Source organism: Parasteatoda tepidariorum, chromosome 3 (assembly GCF_043381705.1).
Source record: "Parasteatoda tepidariorum isolate YZ-2023 chromosome 3, CAS_Ptep_4.0, whole genome shotgun sequence".
In the NCBI taxonomy this organism is placed as follows: domain Eukaryota; kingdom Metazoa; phylum Arthropoda; class Arachnida; order Araneae; family Theridiidae; genus Parasteatoda; species Parasteatoda tepidariorum.
In genome coordinates, this window is record NC_092206.1 from 26255233 (window position 1) to 26276320 (window position 21088).

At 28.6% G+C, this 21088-nt stretch overlaps 1 protein-coding gene across 1 annotated transcript in view; it reads right to left on the minus strand.

Annotated features, from left to right (window-relative positions):
• LOC107444593 (uncharacterized) overlaps nucleotides 1–20567 on the minus strand; it is a 209311-nt gene extending 188744 nt beyond the window's left edge. The window contains exon 1 of the mRNA XM_021145380.3: nucleotides 18798–20567. Coding sequence (XP_021001039.1) covers nucleotides 18798–18909 — 112 coding nt within the window. The 5' untranslated portion in view covers nucleotides 18910–20567. The remainder of the gene's footprint in view (nucleotides 1–18797) is intronic.
• Nucleotides 20568–21088: the final 521 nt, after the last annotated feature.

Genomic DNA, 21088 nt, shown 5'->3' on the forward strand with positions numbered 1-21088 from the left:
ATAATAATTTGGCGTTTAGATATAGGTAAAAATAATTCGGTGTTTTGATAAAACTCAGTGTCTTAATACCAATTGGTGTTTAGTGATTGAGGAACGTTGTTGTTTATAGTGTTATAACTGAAACTATTGTATGTCCATTCATATACTTTCATGTGTGCTTTATTGCATGCTTTTTATTTGCTTTGGTTCGTGAATATTATTTCATGCAGTACGTATATTAAGTAAACGTTATAATAATTTAACTCAGTAATTAAGTTTTAAAAGTTCGGAAATACTTTCATCTTTCATGGCAAATAAACAAAAATAAATAAATAAAAATTAGTTTAAATTTTTTTAAACCTCTCAAATTGAAAAAAATAAATAAATGTCACTCATGTATTAAATAAAAAGTTTAATACCATAGTGCTCAAACTCAGAAAATCTTTATGCATCACTTATTTTTACTCTCATCATTTTAGGGAGACACTATTACTAACTAAGTTTGATGGAGAAAAAAAGAAAAACAAAGAAAAAGATTAATGATCACTAAAGAGCCTCGGCTGTGTGGAATCCGTTTTTATCGACCAAAAAAATATGAGAGGATTTTAATTGTTTGAAAAAAAATGCACATTTCATTTGAAAATATAAAGCTTGTGAGTTTGTCTTTGTTGCAGATATTTTTTTATAACTGTCAGAAAAGGATTGTAAGTACGTGTTAAATTGAAAGAAATTATTTGTGAAAAAGTTTCGATATCGGTGCTGAAATGTAAATTTTAGTATTTTACCCATCCAAAGCAATTTTAATCTATGACACCTATGAAATAGATAAATAAAATTTTGGATAAATTGGAGAAGAAGCATTTGCTTATAATTTTTATACTGCTACTGAAAGATACATATAAACACAGGTTAACTAAGTATTCGTATACAAATTGAAAATGCATTACAATTTACCAAAGTAGATGCTTAGAAGTTTTTCATTTGTGCGTCAGAATCATTTTAGATTCAAAAGTTAAAAGAAAAGAAATGAGAAGTGAAATAATGATCGCTGAAAATAGTCAGCGAGATATTATTTTTTAATTTCTAGCTCAGTCAGAAGTGATTAATTTAAAAAGAAATTATTGTCAAACGATTTGCAAAAATCCAAAAACAATTTGAGGAAATGCGTAAAACTAAATTCTTATTTTTTTTTTATTTATTTCCTTTTTTTTTTTTTGCTTTGCACAAAAGTCTAAATAAAAGATTCGTTGCATTTTTTTAGTAAATTTAACCAATGCGTTACTGTTTTTTTTTATTTTTTTATCATTTTGTTTTTACATAAAAACACATGGTAGATAATTATCGCACTTATCATACACTTATTATTAAAAAACGTATTAATTAAAATTAACCTAAATTTTACAAAATAAGGAGAAAGGTAATTATAATTGCATCTTTACATTTAAAAAAAAGGAATGACAGACGATATCGTTGTTTCAGGTGTTTATCTTAACGTCACATTTCGTTTTATAGCGTAAAAACTACAGTACTTAAAAACTTGAAATTTCTAAGGTGTATAGAAAACTGTACAGGGATTAAAATGGAATAAAAAAAGGAATATTTGATACTTAGTTCGTGAATTATTACCTGTTGGAGTGTTGAAAAAAATTCCGTACAGGCCGAATTTTTTTATTTCGTTCAGTGCTGAAATATTTTTTATCGACTTTGAAGGAAAAAAAATTTTTTTAAGGAGATCTAGGGGGAATGGTATATCCACATTGAAGCTGATTCTGAGTTATAATATATTCGCGCATGGGCAGGAACTGTTTTGCAACAACATAGTCCATCGTCACTGAGTAATAACTCTCGGGGGAGAGTATCGATTTTCCATGTCATTGAGTTGCCAAAATTCAGCAATCCTCAAATTGCAAGAGATTGGAATCTAATAGTAATTTTTTTTAGAAAATAGACAAACTATTTCCCTCCCTTGGTCATCAATGTTGAATGAAAAGCAACCACGGAGGTTGATGAACAAAGTAAGCAAGTTTCAGAGGCTCCTACTATTTTTAAAAAAATTAGGTATTTATATTACATTTACATTTAATAATATTTGTTCAATAAGTATTATAATATAACGGTATTATTATGCGCTTCTTTGATCCTACATTATTTAATATTAATTTTAAATGTAACTTTTAAAGTCAACCATAAAACAATTAATATTGTTTATAAATTATTACAATAAAAAATACAATTTAATCGAAAGCTTGCCGAGATTCTTGGCAAGATTAACAAAGTGTAAAATAAATTAGCTTTAAATAATGATTCTTAAAAAATATCACGGTGCGTAAAAAATAATAATAATAATTACCTAACAACTTTAATATGCCAAAATCTTATGTCTTCTAAATACATTTTTGGCCATTTTCCAACTGATTATAAAATTTCTTAGCTTCCAGTAAATTTCACGAAAAATAATAAACGTTACTGTATATCCTTTTTCTTTTTACTAGATACATTATGTTTCACCTTCGTAACAATGTAGCTAATGTTGCTGAAGCGCCAGATAAATAAATAAACTAGTTAAAGGTTAGTTTATATATTTGACAGCATAAAATGTTATATTTTTTTCAGTAACAAGATAGCCATTTTTGATGAAAATTTATAAATAAAGCGTGTCCCAAATTTAACTCAAAATTTGAATTGAATAGAAAAGTCTATTTTTCCTATTATAGACCTTTTTTATTGAAACACAAAGTACTTGTGATATGGTTATGTAAATGTGCCCATGTGCTTGAAAAGGTTATGTATACATTAGGCAAATGTGCTCCATGGTTTAGGTGGCACATGGGCACTCTAATCGAAATTTTTCATTACCATTTTCCTTAAATGTGGCTGAACTTCGATGATGCATCGTTGAATCATTCCTTCAAGTGCATGGGTGGACACGAGCTTGTTGGCATAGACGTTTGATTTAAAATAACTCCTTAGGAAGAAGTCCAATAGTGTTAAATCGCATGATCTAAAGTGATGATTCTGATCACCAAAACGATAGAATACATGATCAAGAAATGCCACATGAAGCAATTCACAGGTTATATGGCATGACGCAGCGTCTTGTAGAAACATGTTATCCAATACATGTATATTGGACAACCAATGTGTTTAGCAACCGCAGTTGGACTAGACTTTTTAAATATGTCAATAACTCTCTTCACAATAGATGAAAATAAATCAATATTCCATTTATATTTTGCGCGAAATTTCCACGATTTTTTCTAACCCTATACTGTCTGCTGCCAAACTGTATACTTTCTTTCGTTTTTTGCCAATACTAAATTAGTTAAATTTCTATTTAATTTAAATCTTTGGCAAGTTGGGACATTTCTTATACTTATGTATATTACTGCCAAAACTAGCTGAAATGCCGAATTTGTTGAAAACACATAAAAAAAAAAAGGAATTACAACTTTGCTTTAACGTTTGGGAGCGTACACTACGTTTTTGTATACATGACAATGTCGCTGAAATTATATTTAAAACTATTCTAACATGTATGGCAGTGTTTATAAACATGTTTTTTTTTTACTAAGAAAGTAGTTAAAAGTTTGGAAAAGTAATCATACAGGCTAAATTCACTCATAAATTCCTTTATTTTAAACAAGCGAAAGTGTAAACTACATCATAAAAATTATGAATATTTTATTTCGACAAAATAAATAGGAAAATTTTATTTATACCATTTAATACATGGTTGTTATTCACTTCATTGCACCAAGCCAATCACAGTTACCCTAACTAGTATTTATAAAATAATTGATTACCACCGTTTAAAAATTCATTGGAAATTTTAGAAAATAAAACCCTATAATAAATAACCTTAATGGCGATTTTCCAAACTTTTTTTTTAAATTTAAGAAACAAGTTATCATAAATAAAGGATTGCCATTAATTTTATTAGATTTCCAACTATTCTAATTAGATTATTTCAAAGAGTTCTAAATTGGATAAATGTAGCTTCTTCAAGCGAAGGAGACTTATTTGTTATTCGTATAAGGAAACCGAGAAAATAAAGTTATGGTCAACATAGAATCAGTTCCAGTCTGAGGAAACTTTTAGGATAATACAGGTTTGAATGTCAAGATGGCACTTAGTAAGTTCTAAAAGAAATAAGGAAAAAAAAGCTTTCTTTCTTTAGATAGCTCAGCGGGATTTAACTTCCCTTTGGTTTCCCGTCTTAGCACTGTCAGCTCTGATTACTGAGAAAAAAGGGATCTAACATTCTTGTCAGGTATTTCCCATTCCTGTTTTCCTTTCTCTGGTTCCCGTTTTCAGAAATCCTCTGAATAAAGGAGATTTTGAGATGAAAGGAGAAGAGAATGCTAAGAAAGGAAGGAGAGAAAAAATGAAGCCGAGTTACTTGTGTAACTCATGCTATCGATTTTTTTGAATGAAGGTTTTATATAAAGTGAAGAAAATGTTTACTTAAGTGCCACGATAGGTTGAAACCTTTTTAAGACATCGAAATGTTAACTACTATTGAAATAAATAGGTAACAAAAAGCTAGAATCATGGTTTAAATTTCTATTTTTGGCGATTGGGTGCCTGCAATTCGAGAAGAAGTGAAGTGATTATGCTTAACATGTGATTTAAATCAGATTTAATTGGATGCCTGGAAGCGACGTCACGCATGTGTGTCGAACTTGATTGGCCTCTGAATCAAAAAATATGCTTTTCCCACGAGGACGTAACTTGCAGGTCTTCAATAAGATACTCCCAAGTGACGTAGTAGAGGTATCTCGATCCTGATTGGTTGTTGAACAGTGGCATTTGTTTACATTAGAAACTGTTTTTTCTATTCTATTTCGAGTAAGCTAACCCTGTCAAGTATAAACTCTCTTAAGTGACCCATTCCATATTCTTACATAAAGATTTCAATTCTTGCACTATATATTTCTTACTTAACACAAAGACAAGCACGAAGCCACGCGGAATATAAACAGACTAGATAAGCATGGAAGTTGCAAGGTACACCCACACACACAAAAGGAAAAAAAACGGTTACAATAGAATACAAAAACAAATAATAAATCTAAGTTAAGTAAAAGATGTAGACGAGAAAGAATTATATTTCAACAAATTCCTTGTGCAGTACGGCGCTGTATTTTATTAACTTCACATTAATTTACTTAACTACACGTTAATTAACATTCTAACCTATGTGGAGAAATTTAACTCCACTTCAACACGCCATTTTGCTTATAAACCATCAGCTGGAGCTGACGTAATAGGTAACATGTGTAAGTATATGTGACCTTCTTGAAGTGCAAGTACCCGATTTTGAGGAAGTTGGTAAGAAAATGATTATTAAAAGTAAGGTAAGTGGACTTATTTTTATTTAATTGAATAATGACATAGAAATTTGAGTAAATGACATAGTTTAATTACTTGGTTATATAATTTATTAACTTTTAAAAATAAAAATTATTTCTCAAGTGATTACCACTCAAAATGATAAAAGCGATTGAAACAAGAAACACTTAACTAATGTTAGTGGAATAAATATTCATGTTTTTATTCGTATAAAAATTTTGTAAAGTTAGAAGTCAGTTCTCAAAAGAAAAATAATTATGTTTTTAAAGTGTGACAAAACTGAGAGTCATAACTGCAACAGGTCAATAGAACTCGTAAAAGCAAACAGTTTCACCGTACAAAGTAGGGCCAGAAAGCTAAAAGCGAGCAGCAAGAGGGCGTTTGATTGTAAATACATTAAAAACAAATAATAAAGGAAAAATAATCTTTATTACTAAAAATTTTACAAAAAAAAAGTGGTCAAATAAACGGTCATCAGTTGCATATCTGTTTTTTTTTCCACGTTTAACTTTAAAATATGTCACCTATTCTTCTATAAATCGCAAAAAACCTTATAATCTATACACATCTCTAGAACTGTCTGCAAATCTGCCGGAAATAACGCCATTTATCATTTCAATTTATTCCTACTATGGTGGTAAAAAAAAAAAAAAAAGTCTTGCTTTAAGAAATGTCCCCGTTAAGATATCGTGTTAGGATTACCGACCCCATTTATAGATTACAAAAAAAAAAAAAAAACTTAATACTATATACCAAAGATACCTTCTAATCTATGCATATCTCTAGAATTGACTATAAATCTGCTGGATATAAAATCAGATTTCAGCAGGATGCTACAAGATTTATTACTGACTGTTATAGTGAGAAAAAAGTCTCTCTTTAAAACAAAATTCTCCTTACCAAATTTATAGATTACAAAAACTGTTCATACTACTAGTCAAAGATAGCTTATAATCCATACATATTTCTGGAATTGACTATAAATCTGCCGGAAATAAAACCAGATATCATCACGGGATATTATGAGATTTATTCCCGCTATGGACAATCGAGCGTTACGGGCGGATACACTCCACCGTTCACCACGTTTCGCCACACACACATACAGTTCGAATTACATTTGTTCAAAAGGTATCAAAAGCAACTGAGAGGAATTGCGAAGCTATTGCTGGATGCACATGAACGGTGAGAGTAGAGCGATATCCGAAAAAAAAAAGTTACCAAATCCAGAAGTGTTTAAGATAAAGAATGAGGCCAGTGTATATACTTCTGCCTGAGTTATCTTCAACAAAGAGACTTCAGCGCAAATTGAAAGAGACACTTCTGTTTCGGGCATTTTAGTGGAAAAAAGGGTAAAAAAAGAAGGTAATTTTTTTCAGCTATCATAGCAAGAAAAAATAATTTTGGTTGTTCATAATCTATGGGTACAAACATGTGCATTTTGTAGTCAGTTGGGATAAAAACTTAACAACATTTGCAATGTATTTTTAATTCTAATTCTAATGTGTACAATTCTGATTCTGTATCTTTAATTCTAGCTTGTATAAAACTAAAGCAGGTTTATGCAAGTCTGTAACGAAAACCGTTTTGCACAAAAAAATATTAGTTTATTGACGAAATAAATTAAGTTTTGAGCAGGATTTTCTGTTTTTTTTTTTTTTTAAATTTTTGATTTTCATTTCAAGCACTAGAGCTACAAGAGAATATTGCATTGAAATCCCCTTGTTGCTCATTACTTTCTCATTGAATAACAGAGTATAAGCAAAATATGTTTTTTTTCAAGACAGGAATGAATACTTTTCGGTTAGTCGGAAGTAAGCGTAAGATCGCCGAATAACTTAAACCTGCGCCAAAATCTGGTAAAGATAATATATATATATATATATACATAAAATTTTGGTTACTTGTCGAATTAGTCCGAAATCGTCATCAATAAATAAATAAAAACTAGCTGTCGGGTTTTGCGCTCGAAAATCACTATCTAAGAAATCGTTTAAGCTATAAAATAAAGAGCAATTTACTTTTGACTAAGCTCAAACAGAGTCCACCCACTCTGTACATCATGAAGCCACGTCAGTGTACAGGCTCTTAAGATTATGATTTAAGGATTTTTAGCGTCATTAAATGTATCCGTACGCATACCTGCCAACTTTTACGCATTTGGCGTAAAATTTTATTTCCATATTTAAAGTGGTAGTAAAATGTATGTTTTCTATATATTACTTGCATTTATAAACTTAGTTTAAAATCTTTTTGACCACCACTATTTTTATAAAAATGAAGCATATTAATATGCAATATTGTTGTAGTAGTCCGCATAAGGTTTTTATAAATACAGCTATGTTTCAGCACAACATTGTAATTTGAATTCTATTTTACTACCACTGGGGAAAATCATCTTCGAAAGGATTAAAAGTTGGCAGTTTTGCGTACGTATTTAAAAATAAAAGATTACATTTATATAAGAATTCTTTTTTAAAAATCTATGGTTAAGAAAAATTTATTTGGGATTTGTAACCAAACATGTATTTTAGAAAGCGAACTGACATTGAAAATGTATATCATTCGTCCGATTTCTATATAAATTAAAACAAATATAATTTGGAATTTGATTTAAAGAAAATCACGTCCTAATTTTGAAGCAATATATTAAAGCAGAGACAATCATTCTAGGCATGAAAGACAATTATTAAAAATAACAATAAACCATTACAGACTTAGAAACTATTAGAACCATAACAATCAGCTATCATGTATAACCATAATTCATAACAGACATAAATCAAGCTAACCAATATTTTAAAAAACCAGAAACCATTAAAACCATTATACAGATTAATCTACTGTGAAATTGAGACTAGACTATTTGTATTCAGTGTTGAATTTTTTTAAGGTGTCCTCTTTCGCCAAAGGAAAATTAAAAAAATTCAAAATTTTAGTGTGTTAAACATGAAACAAAGCTAGAATTTTAAACTATATTTGAGCTGTTGTATAGCTCTCGTCTTTAGCCTGCTAACTACTTTTCTATGGAAAATGAAAACTATTCTCTGAATTACTTATGAAGGGGAAAAATATATATAAAAAGTATCGTTTATAGAGTAGTACCTAGACCATGAACATAATTTTTTCAGACTTGGAAAGTAGTAAATTGTTTTCTTTTTAGTTTCCTATAAGAAATAATGAACAAAACAGAAGCCATTTATTTATTTGGTGAATTTCATTTTATTTTATTGTAAAGAATTATCTGGGCTTTACGGCAGTTAAATAAATTAAATATTAAAAATATGAGTATTTTCAAAATTACAAATAGTAGCTCTTTAAATATATATATTTGTAAAGATTAAATACACTTCACAAACTCCCAACAATTAAAAAATAACATTATTTGCTGTAACTTGACAACTCAGGTGACAACGAATATTTAAAAGCAAAAAAAAAAACTTCAAAAAATATCTTTTCTTTAAATAACTTTTATTAGCTTTTTACTTCAAATAACTTCTTTCTTTAATAATTTACATTTTTATATTACCCCTAACCACTAAACAGAAGTTAAAATTCTAAAATATAAGCATTAGAGTACAATTTTTCTAAATTTTTATTGGGATTTGGGTTAGTTGTTTTAAGATCATGCAATTATCTTTTGTTTTGCAAATGGCGAAATTTTTTATTTTTTTTTAAATTTAAAGAATGTTTTTAAAATAGCTAGAAAATATTGTTTATAAAAAACTATGCAATAAAATAAAATAGTCCTACGTGCGAATTTAAAAATATAAGATAAATGCTCTCGAATCTTCCTATATGAGAGAAGTTGATATAATTTATAACTCGAGTACTTATTTTTTAATCATAAAAATTTTACCATATCTTTTTAAAGTAACAAGCAATAAATAAAAAACTGCAGTTTACAATGGTTTAAACTTCTAAAAAATGAAAAAAAAAACTATTAACAGAAAAGGTAAAGAGTTTTGCTCGAAATTTTGTGTTTTTAATGGAAAATACTTGGAATTTTTTTTTTTATGTATGTAAATAAATAAATGCCTGCAATTCATTTAATAGCAGTGGTTGTAAATGCAAATAGACATTATACTTTAAAATATGTTTTTTTTCCCTATACTAAACGCCTTTTTCTTTCGAATAAATTTAGAGAAAGGGGAATTTAACTTGGATATAACACGTTATCTTTCCGAACATGAATAACAGTTCAGAGAAATGAAAAGGTATAAAAAAAAGTAATTTCTTTTCTTATGGCTGAAATTATTTCACATCAAAAAAGTTAAATTATTTTTTGATAGAGCTGGATGAACAAAAAAAAATTGTTTTAAGATATTTTCATACGAGTATTCAATTATAAAATATTCTTTTGGAATCCGTTGGGATGGATGGAGGAATGAAAAAAAAAAAAAAAATCAGGGGAAAATTATTCATTTCACTGCCAACGCAAGATTTGCTTCAGGGCTCGAGTTTTTTCTTTCTTTTTTATTTCATTTTATTTATGTATTTTTTTGAATTAATATAAACTCGAGAGTTTTCATTTTATTTGTTTTAGTTTATTTTTCACTAATTTATCCAAGCAAAAAATTTTGTTGCCGCTTACAAAATTATTTTTAATTAATAAAAATGATTGAATAGATCTTATTTAGTAAATAAATTATTTAAAGCCTTTTTGAGCAAATATCTTTTCTTGAAATAATATCTTTAAAAAAAATAAATAGATACTTTTGAATAACAACAAAGATATTTATTAATCAAACAAATACAGATTCTCCATTAATCACATGAAATATATATTGCATACACCCTAATATTACATGACAGAAATATCTGTGTTGGGAATTTAGGGAAATAACTGACTCATCTATACCGGTTAATAGTATTATTATTATTTCTATTTATATAGTACGTGATGGTTACTAAAAGTGTATGACTTTCCTTTTAAAGAAAGCAAACCTACTGTCTCACAATCACGAGATGTGGCTGCTGTGAGGTTGTGAAATTTTTGCTGTGAATCTTCACTCACAGCAACCTCACAGAAATTTCATCTCGTGATTGCCAGAGAGTATCAACCTATTTATTGTGAATAAATTACTTTCAATAAATACAATTAAATCAATTAAACTATGATAATTAAAAGTATGAAATAATTTAAATTTCATACTTTGTCGGTAACCTGCATGCAATAATTAAGTAAAGCTCAGCGGAAGCGTATACAATATGTTTTGATAGTACGTTTTATAAGTATAATTCTATTCAGGTACAATAACCATCATGTATTACATAAATCATAATACTACTATTATTGTGATAGCTCAGGGGACAGAGCGTTCGTCTTCGAATGAGGTGAACTGGGTTCGATTCCCAGCAATGATTGATCGAGACGAATTCCACATCGCGCTTGCACCGACCGTAAGTGACCGACAGTGCTGACGTAAAATATTCTCGTGGTAGACGGATCATGGGTTTGAGTCCCTTTATCGTCAAACTAACCGTGAGAGGTTTTCGTGGTATTCCTCTCCCTGCAACGCAAATGTAGGTTAGTTCTATCAAAAAAGTCCTCCACGAAGGCAAATTTCTCCTAATACTTGATATAGAAGTTCTCCTGTGTTCTGGATAAGGTTCAAAATTAGAAGGCTCCGTAGTTGAACATTATTAGCCACAAATCCAAAAAATTTTGTGGGCTGTTCAACGACGGTTATAAAATCAAAAAGTACTATTATTATTTAAATAGTACATGATGGGTACTAAAAATGTATGATGTTCCTTTTCAAGAAAAAAAAAGAAGAAAAAAAAAAGACTACTGCCTTGCAATCACAAGATGAGCCCTCGTCTTCGCTGACAGCAATCTAGCAGAAATTTCCTCTCGTGATTGACAAAGAGTACCTACCTATTTATTGTACTTGAAATATTTTAAGCAAATACAAATAAATCAATTAAACTATGGTAATTAAAAGTATGAAGTAATTAAATTTTATACTTTGTCGGTAAACAGCATATAATAATTAAGTAAACATCAGCTCAAGTGTACAATTTTTCGATGGTACGCTTTATAAGTATATTTCCATTCAGGGACAATAACTAATATATATTAATCCTACCGCCAATTTAGCTTAAACTACATTAATTTATATCTAGTTAAAATCCTTCAATAACATATCAAACGCATGACAAAATTACCATACATCTATTTTAAAAATAAGGAGGAGATTGGACTTTTCTTAAAAATATTCTCTGAACAAACCACATTAACCCTTCCCCTTAGAATCACCTAGGCTATTAAGTCTTCTTGGCGAAATAATAAATGATTTGTATACAGTAAATTATTTTACTTTTAACAGACTAATAAAGTATCCATCACTCTTCACCTTACACAGGTCTAAATCAGTAAATATCTAATGAGTTTTACAACCAATCAAAACATAATTTCAGATGATTGATCGTTGCTATTGTTGGAATCCACGAAATGCATTTACAGATAACAATCAAAATAGGCGGGTTCACTTGTGGTCGGTAATGAGTGCAGGGATTTATCCACTAATTATGGATCTAGGAGTGTTATTATCGATTTCTTGATGACAACATAATAACAGGTGTTATAAAAGGGACCGTATCCAGGCAATAACGAAGAAGGCATGACAAAACTATCCTTGTCGCAGAGATGCAAAAAAATGAATTATTTATGATCTATGTTTATGTTTCAGGAGGGGATGTTGTGGAAGAGATTCGATGTAAACAACTTGCCCAAGACGTAAACTGGTTAATAGTTTTCTGATAAATTAAGTTATGAAAAACAGCATTAATGTTGTGTGTTGGGTTAAGGATCTGAAAAGGCAATCACCCAAAAGTAATTTAAGAGTTTCTTTGTTTATATATAAGAGTTTCTTTGCTTATATATAAGAGTGCAGTAAAAGGACAGAAGTATCAAAGGGACACTAGTATAAAAACTAGGATGTCATCCTACGGAGTCACAAATCAAATTTTAGAAAGTATTTTTTATGAATTAAAATTTGAGATAGTAATTATTTTCATGCATTTTATTAAATTTAAAACCAAATAGTACAAATCAACTTATTTCATAGTAATGATAGAATAAATAATTTATTGCCTAAAATTTGAACGCTATTTCAAATTAAAAAATAAAAAATCTCAGCTACTGAAAACTATAAAATATGCTCACTTTATTATTTCTTTTATCACGATTTTTCGAAGTAAAAAAATAAATAACATACATAAAATACTATTGGATATGGTAGAAATCTGTTACTTGTCTTACTCGGCTACATTTTTCGGCGCCGATTAGCAATTTCTCAGATTGACAAACAAATTAGAAAAACAAAAATTGTTATTAAAAAACTGGTTAAAACTTAAAAACACGAAACAGAAATGTTCGTTTTTATAGCTTCAGTGCATTTCAAAAAGAAATTTAATATTTGGGTTAACTGAGCTGTTTTTGAAAAAGGAAAAATACGGTATGGGTGGTTCAAGAAAAATATGAAAAATTGACAACTTATCAAACATAGCGTAATCTCAAGTTTTGCAATTAAATAATTTGTTTAAATTTAGACTGTTTAACGTATTTATGCCTACAAATATATCTTCTCACTCGAAATTCGGAACCTGTTAATCGCATTACGCGGGCACTTGTGTTCTGTGATCAATATAAAACTTTCCAGTTCTTAATAAAATAGAAAGTGTAGTACAAATACATATTCCATTAAATAACTCACCCTTAAAAATATATGATACCGGCTGTCCTACCGGTATTCTAAAATACGTTTTTAGGTTTGAAAAGGTTGAGAAAAACCCTGTTTTAGAATATAGATTCCAAATCCAGTTTAATTCATTAATTTATGGAATTAGTTTTTCTGGTTTTCGAATACGTTACGAGTTCTAGTCTGATTTTTCTCATGGTTGTTTCTTGCAGCAATTTTACTAAACTCAAATATAAAAATTTTTAAATTTTGAAAAAAAAATAGTTTATAGTACTATAAAAGTAAGGGCCAATTTGAATTTCGTTTCCAAAGAGATTTTTCCCTTTACAAATTTCGACCTTTAAGAGCCTCATTTAAGGAGAAAAGCTAGTAAAAATATGGGTAATGTCTCTTGCATAAAACATTTCATGTCTTAAGAATAATTTTACAGATAAAACTTTAATGCATTGGTAGAGCCAAAATAAAATATAAATGATAACACATAAAGAGAATAGAAAAAATTTGGAAAATTTTAAGCCTCGTTGTTTTCTTTTTCCCCCGTTAAATCGTTACCACTTGTTTTTTTTTTTTTTTTTTTCTTGAATGAAAGGAACTAAAGAAGGGAAAGAAACTTAAAAACTAAGTAAAAATTAATATTTTTTGTTGTATTAGAAGTGAGCCTTGTATAAAACTTAATGAAAAATTCTAGTTTCAGTGAAAATATTTATTCACTGAGGAGAAAAATATTCCTGTAAAATTACCCTACTGAATTGCAATAGCATTTTTGATTATTAAAACCGAAATTTACGATATTCATTTGGTAATTTTTCCGTTCATATGATAACATTCGGATATTATATGAATACAAACCGGACATCATATGATAACAAACCGGATATTCTGGTTTTCAAAACACAGTTCTTATTGCCACACATTTAATAAAAAAAAATGAACATTAATTTTAACCGAATAAATGGATTTTATCACATGCTCTAAGGTATCATGATAAAATTATCAAATTTGATCACATTTACCATATTTTATCACTCATTATGAAACCATATTTCATTGTTAATTTTACAAAAACCATTACCAAAACGCCTTGGTAAAAATTACCGAGCTTTTTGGTGTTTCAATATAGCCAGAAACACTGTAAAATTTAATAGAAATTGGTAGTTTTAACACTACTTTATTTCTCAGTTAAAAATCGTATAAAAACTTTTTTTTCCAATGCCCACCCGATTGACTCTCGTTTTTAAGGTATCAGTAGGGCAGATTTGTTGGCCACTCTTTCAGGGGTACCATATTAGGTGGGTCAACGTTGCTCCTACAGTAAGGGTAGATAGTACAGAGAATGAAAAAACATCCATGCCTTGTCCGGGATTTAAACCCACTGCCTTTCTGGAGTGAGGTCAGTTCTCTGACCACTACACAGTCCGGTCGGCTATAAAAACTTAGTACATTAAATTAAAATATTTCATTTGACAAAATCCTTTAAGTTCTTATTAAAACAATCTTAAACAATATGTCCCAAATAGAAACATCCATAATTTAAATTTCTGGTTTACAGAAATGCCACGAATTAAGAATATTCAATTAAAAAAATAATAATGTAGAATATTACAGCAAATGTTTTTTTAACTTGGTTCAAAAAAAATTTTTTGGTCCTAAAAAATATTTTTGTCACATTTCTATTTAAGCCATTCTAATTTATGAATCATCATTCCTATACACTTATTTTACGGCATGCATGTAAAAAAAAGTTAATTAAATATACAATTAACTTCTTCAATTTACGAAAACGCGTATTGCAGCCAACGCTAATGTTTAATTATTAATTTACGCAAACTTGCATTTAGAAAGAGAAAAATAAAGGTAAAAAAGTCACTGGTTAAGCCATTAATATTAAGCTAAATGCATAAAAGCGTTCAAAGACAGAAAACAATTTTGGTTTTGTAATTTTTACGAATCGTCTAAGAATAATTAAGAGAATTTTTTTAATGGCTTGCTGCTTTGAATGTAAATATTAATTTTTTTTAGTACAATTGGAGTTTTTAAAAGGCAACGCATTTAAATTAGAACATACCTTAAGTATTGCGTAAAATTTGTTTATCTAAGTATTTAAAGTTTGTGTCGTATTTAAAGTTTGTAATCGAATGTTGAATCAAAGTTTGTTAAACTTTGATACAACATTTGATTCAAAAATAACATTTTACAAATATCTGAAATAATTCAACATAATTTTAATGCTTTTTTTATTTCTAATTTTTAATAAAAAGGGGAAGGCTTGAAAGGAAAATTTATTGTTAGTTAAAGTTAACAAAAGATTTGGTCAATTAATTCAATGAACACATTTACATTCTTTTTATTTATTAAATAATGTTAATTTAAAGAATTTTGATAAATAAAAGCCCTTAAAATTATTAAGAAAAATTAATTTTCATTTCGTAAGAGAAATGGGCATGTTTGATACACTTCAGCGCGGAACAGAATCGATATTTTAGTGAGAAAAGTTTATCTACAGGGTCTCCCAGAAATGTCGATACAAACTTCTTGAAGAAGTAGGGAAGACACATTATAAAGATTAAGAAATACCTAAGAAATGATTACCGGAAATGTAATCATATGCCGCTAAGGGCGCTTTCCTCTGAACTGCTACATCGGGGGTCTCTTCCAATGTCAGGAACTTTTATTTTTCTAAAGTTTTTGTTTTATATTAATTGTTGCCATAAACTGCTTTCAAATAGGTACTCTATTTGCTGTTTTATCGCAAATTAATGATTTGGTGACTAACTGAACCATTTCGCCTAATCATTAAATTATGACACAACAGCATTTCTGAGTCTATCTTAATGGAACTTTTGATAATAATTAAGAGTTGCATAGAATTAACATGAAATAAAATATTTCAGAAAAATAAAAGTGCAAGTTCCAAGGCACATAAACAATATTTCCATAATAGCAAAGAGCCCCTAACAGCGCAAGGTGACGTTTCCGGAATTCTTAATCTGTACGATGCTCTCTACTTCCCCTAGAAGGTTGTCGCAACACTTACGATATTATATATATACATATGAAGGATTAATGAATAAAAAGGGAAAAAGAAAAAATTCTAAAAATAAAATATTAAAAAAAAAAGAATTAAAAAAAATAATTCTAAAAAGCCAGAAAACAAAAAACTTAAAAGATATAATCACTTCATCATCTCACACGATTATATCCGCACAAGAGCTGATGAAAAGATTATATCTTTTCAGTGTTCCGGCTTTTTAATATTATTTTTGTAAGTTATTTTTTTCAATCTTTTATTTTTACAATATTTTTTTTCTTCTCTTTTTATTAATCTTTAATTTTGTCCATGTTCTATGTTTTTGACTTATTTTATGACTTCTATATACTTGCAGCCTATGCGCAGTAAATAAAGCTTATTAATGTTCTTAAATTTCTCTTTTTTTCTTTTTATCATTTTTGTCTTTATTGCGATATACATATATTTGACAAAGAATTATCAAAAAATTTCGCACGAAGTGAACATCAGAGTTTTCGGAAGAAACGTCACAATGAAGTTGAAATTATTAGAAAAACCATCAAGTTATATCCTACACAAAATAAAGCACCCTGTTCTAGTACCCCAATAACGTTTCGTTAGATATAGTGCGACTTTTTTTTTTATTTAAATAATTTTCGTTTATCAATGTATAGCTGCTTTTAAATACTGCATTTTTTGAAACATTTTCAAAATATACATTAAAATTGATAATAACATAAAAATTTTTATATAAACAAGGGTGCAATGGTGTAATTTGTTGAAGCAAGGCTTCTATCTTTAATTATGTGCTTTGGTCCAAACAACGATCTTAATTTAGGCAAAGAATAATTTAAAATAAAACCATACAAATTTCCATTTTGTGATTCCATGCTAATAATTTTATAAAGAATAATATTTCTTTAAAAAAACAGCTCATGTTAAGAAAAGTGCCTTTGAGAAAATATTTTTTGATCCTAAAATGCAGAAGGTTTAACGCAAATTTCAGAATACATATCATTAGTTTAAAAGAGCAGATAGGTGAAATTAACAGCATTTAATCAGAGATACCATGACTAAAACATTTCCTGTTTTTAACCAAAAAAAAAACATATCATTGTTGATATAATTAATTATAAATAATATCATTATTCATTACAATATTATATAATTTTTATTATAACTTAAAATAACTGAGAGTTCATTAAGAACAATTATACAATAACTCCATTTTCAAATACATGAACAAATATTGTATTTATAATAAATATAACTGTGGCAGTTGGGTGAAATGAAATGATTATGATACGGGTCTATTGGCATTAAGACATTAGACTTTAAAAAAGAAAAAAAAATTAAATCTTTGAATGATAGCAAATATTAATATGGTAGAAAAATCAAATTATTTATTTAAATGAGCTGCTATGATTAAAATTTGAATAGAAATCGAAGACATTATCGAACCTGTCGTTAAGAAATATTTATACAGCTGATTTTTATGCCATCAACCATACCATTTACGAGTGTTGTTTCAGAGAAACACTTTATTTATTTTAAAATAGCAAAAAAATATTTATTTACTTATAAACACATCCCCGCATTAAAACAGTTAGAGATATTTCTCTCTTACCAACTATTGTGTAAAAAAATTGCATTTTCATTATTAATAAATAAGGTGTGAAATCGCTATTAAGTTTAACAGAACATGTGTTATTGTGTAGAGTTATTCTGATTTTTAAAGAATTCATGTAAGAGTTATTCAAGAAAATTCGCCAAAATTAAAAATGCAGATCTGATCTTTATTGATTGATTGATTTTTTCAATTAAATATTACTCTAATTTAAGTAATTGTAAAAATTGCAGCATTAATTAAGTCATATGGAAAAGATGATTTTTCTTAAAATGTTTTTCAAATTTCAGAATGTAAATAAGTGGAAAAAAAAATCCATTTGTTCACTTTGCTGTAGTTACATTGAAGCCAAGAACTCTTTTTTTAAAAATGTGTATATTTTTTTATGCATGAAAAAATGGAATACATAATTTTATTTAATTTAAATTTATTCGAAAAAATACGCAGTTTTTGTAAATATTTTGTGTTAATCATTTGCACAATACTTCGATTTTTACCAGATATATTTATAATATATATATGATACAATAAAAGCAAGATGCTGTAAGAAAAGTATCGTTTAACGATTTCTCCTTTTTATTTTAAACCAAAATTACATCTAGGTGTTAAGAGAAAAATAAAAAATAAACTATGATCACTTTGTAAAGAAAAGGCATTTCTGCGATAACTTTCCGGATTTCATATTTGACAAAAAATGTACTTTGCATTAAAAATTGAAAGAAAATTCTTCCACAGAATTTTGGAAAAAATGGAAATATTGAACAGTTAAATTTTATTTCAATGGTTCATAAATTAGCTTATAAGAGTTAGAACAAAAATATTTTTAGAATATTTTTAGTAGGTAGAATTTGAAATTTTTTTATCAATAAGAAAAAACAAATAATCGGCTATTTTTTTATATCAGGATTTTTTCCTATTTATTATATTAATAGTTTAAACAAAGTATTTCCTTGAAGGCAAAATAATTATTTCCGAAATTACACTTTAATAAGTTTTCTTTAAATAATTATTTTTAAAATAATACATGGATTTAATTTTTTTAAAATCTAAAATGACGAATTTTCCAAATAGTATTTTCCATGGTGTTTTAAATAATATATAGTAAATATATAATAGTTTTACTTACCCATTTTTTCTTGACAAACCACAGTTGAGAAGTTAAAAACACATATAAAATAGAATCCCAAGCAAAATAAGTAAAAATTTTTTGCGTATAGTTCCATTCTCATTAAAAACATGATGATTATGATGGCTCAATATAAATATATTAGATTTTTCTTAAATATTTAGTCACACAATCTCATTTTTCGTCAACCCGTAACTGCTATAGTAATTGTTGGAATATTCCCAAACAAATATCAGAGTACCAGGATAAGAACATTTTTGTATTGGGTTAAAATGTCAACACGATCATGAAGCATTTACTATTTGCTTAAAGTATAGTTAAAATAAATAAACTCGCAAAATATCATGTCACTGTTACGTCTGTCCGCAATCTCATAATCCAGTTCTTTTCCTTACAGGACAGGAAAAAAAAATCATAAAAAAGTCGTCTGCGAAATCATAAATTAAAAACTTTAACTTTAAAATTCAAAAAATCGTTTGCAAAATTGAAAACAATCGCTTGGAATCAAACTTCTTTTCCCAAGTTAACTGTAAACACGTGAGCTATAACTTTCGCCCATGAAAGCTGCCGCATTTACTTCCTTCCTCAAGGAAAGAAAGTTAACTGCTGCTTCTTCCGCTGAAGATGAAAAACAGGACCTGAAAAACCCTGAACTTGAGAGTGAGAGAGAGTCACGTGACTTGAAGAAAGGTGCGCTTTTGTTTATTACTTTTTGAAGGTCAACAGCCGACACCGCCGCGTAGAAAGTGTCAAGAGCGGCTTCAGACTTCGCTATGGACCGCTGATTTTACGCGCACCGCTCCTTCAATCATAAAGGCAGATTCCATGGACTGCTTCGTCCGCCAAATCGTTCGAAACACCGTTTGGTCTCGGAGATGGGTTTGTGAGCCGGCGGGACGTTTACGTTCTTCGATTTGTTGTGCAACGCCCCCCGACGGGTGCGTGGAAACATTGATATAAATATATTCTATTTCATAGGAATTTCCCAATGTGAATATCTGATTCTTCGAGAAAAAATTCATAACAGTTATTTGTAAAAAAAATAAAGGAATAAAATAGATATTTAAATTTAACAAACTTTCACCCTAGTTATGAAAACCGGCGTGATTGAAATTGAGGAGACTCGAGAAAATAGGTTTCAGTCCCCCAATTATAAAATAATAAGGCTAAAGTATTGTATTACACAATTCAACGTAGATTAAACTTATTAACGACAAAATACAACGTAAATAATTACATATATATTAAGTTAAAATCTCACAAACGTGCTATTTTAATGTTTTGTTGCAAGCTATTGATTTTACTGTAGTTTTTGTTTTTTTCTTGTTTTTTACTATAACCATCACAAAGTAATTCTTCTTAAAAGCTAGAGTCTGACAGAAGACAACTATTTTAAATAAAGGGGATTTTATAGTTTCTTTTCCTATTTTTTTTAAAGGTTCAAATTTTTTCCTCGAGTTATTTCTTCTTTTTTTTTTCAAATAAAAAAAGTTTTTCTTCTGCTTTGTAAATTTTAAGTTCGAAATTTATTGAAATAATATTGTTTAAAAGGACTAAGTATAAATACTAAATAAAGATCAAGGCAAAAAGCGGTCTATGTCTATGAGAATTGATTCTGAGAGAAATGATTTTCAAGGCTTGAACTTTCAGGTGCAAGTATAAGATTAAAATCACAAAACTAAAAATATGCACTAATATTACTAGTATTTATTTACGTCCACTATTTAAACAAAATTTATTCAACAAAATGTGCTCTTTTTGATGCTGAAAAAAAATTTAAAAATCAGATTATTCCGTTACAAAAACTTTTTTCTTTTCTTTCTCTTTTATTCCTTTTTTCTAATTTCTTCCCCTATCTATGTTTTCACATTAGTATCAACACCTTTTTTTCACAATACTTTTCTTTCTTCCTTTTGTCTATGCATGGACAGGAACCATTTTCCCCTAGCTCAGCCCACCTTCGTTGTGTAATAACTCTCGGAGAGCATCAATTTTTCCCGGTGATGGGCTTATCAATACTTAGTTATCCTCAAAATGCGACAGATGGCGATCCAATCGTCATTTTCGTGAAGAATGGAGGTAAGTAGGCACTTTCTTTGCGTCGCACTAGACCTGCACATTCGCGAAGAAAAACCGTTCTACTCACTCGGTTTTCGAATAAAATCCACGGGTAGATGGAAAAAATAACGTTTACAAATTGATTCCGTTATAATTATCTCACATAATTCAGTATTAATGTAAATGTATTTTGCATGCGTTTCACGTTATGAATAAATAAATAATTTAAACAC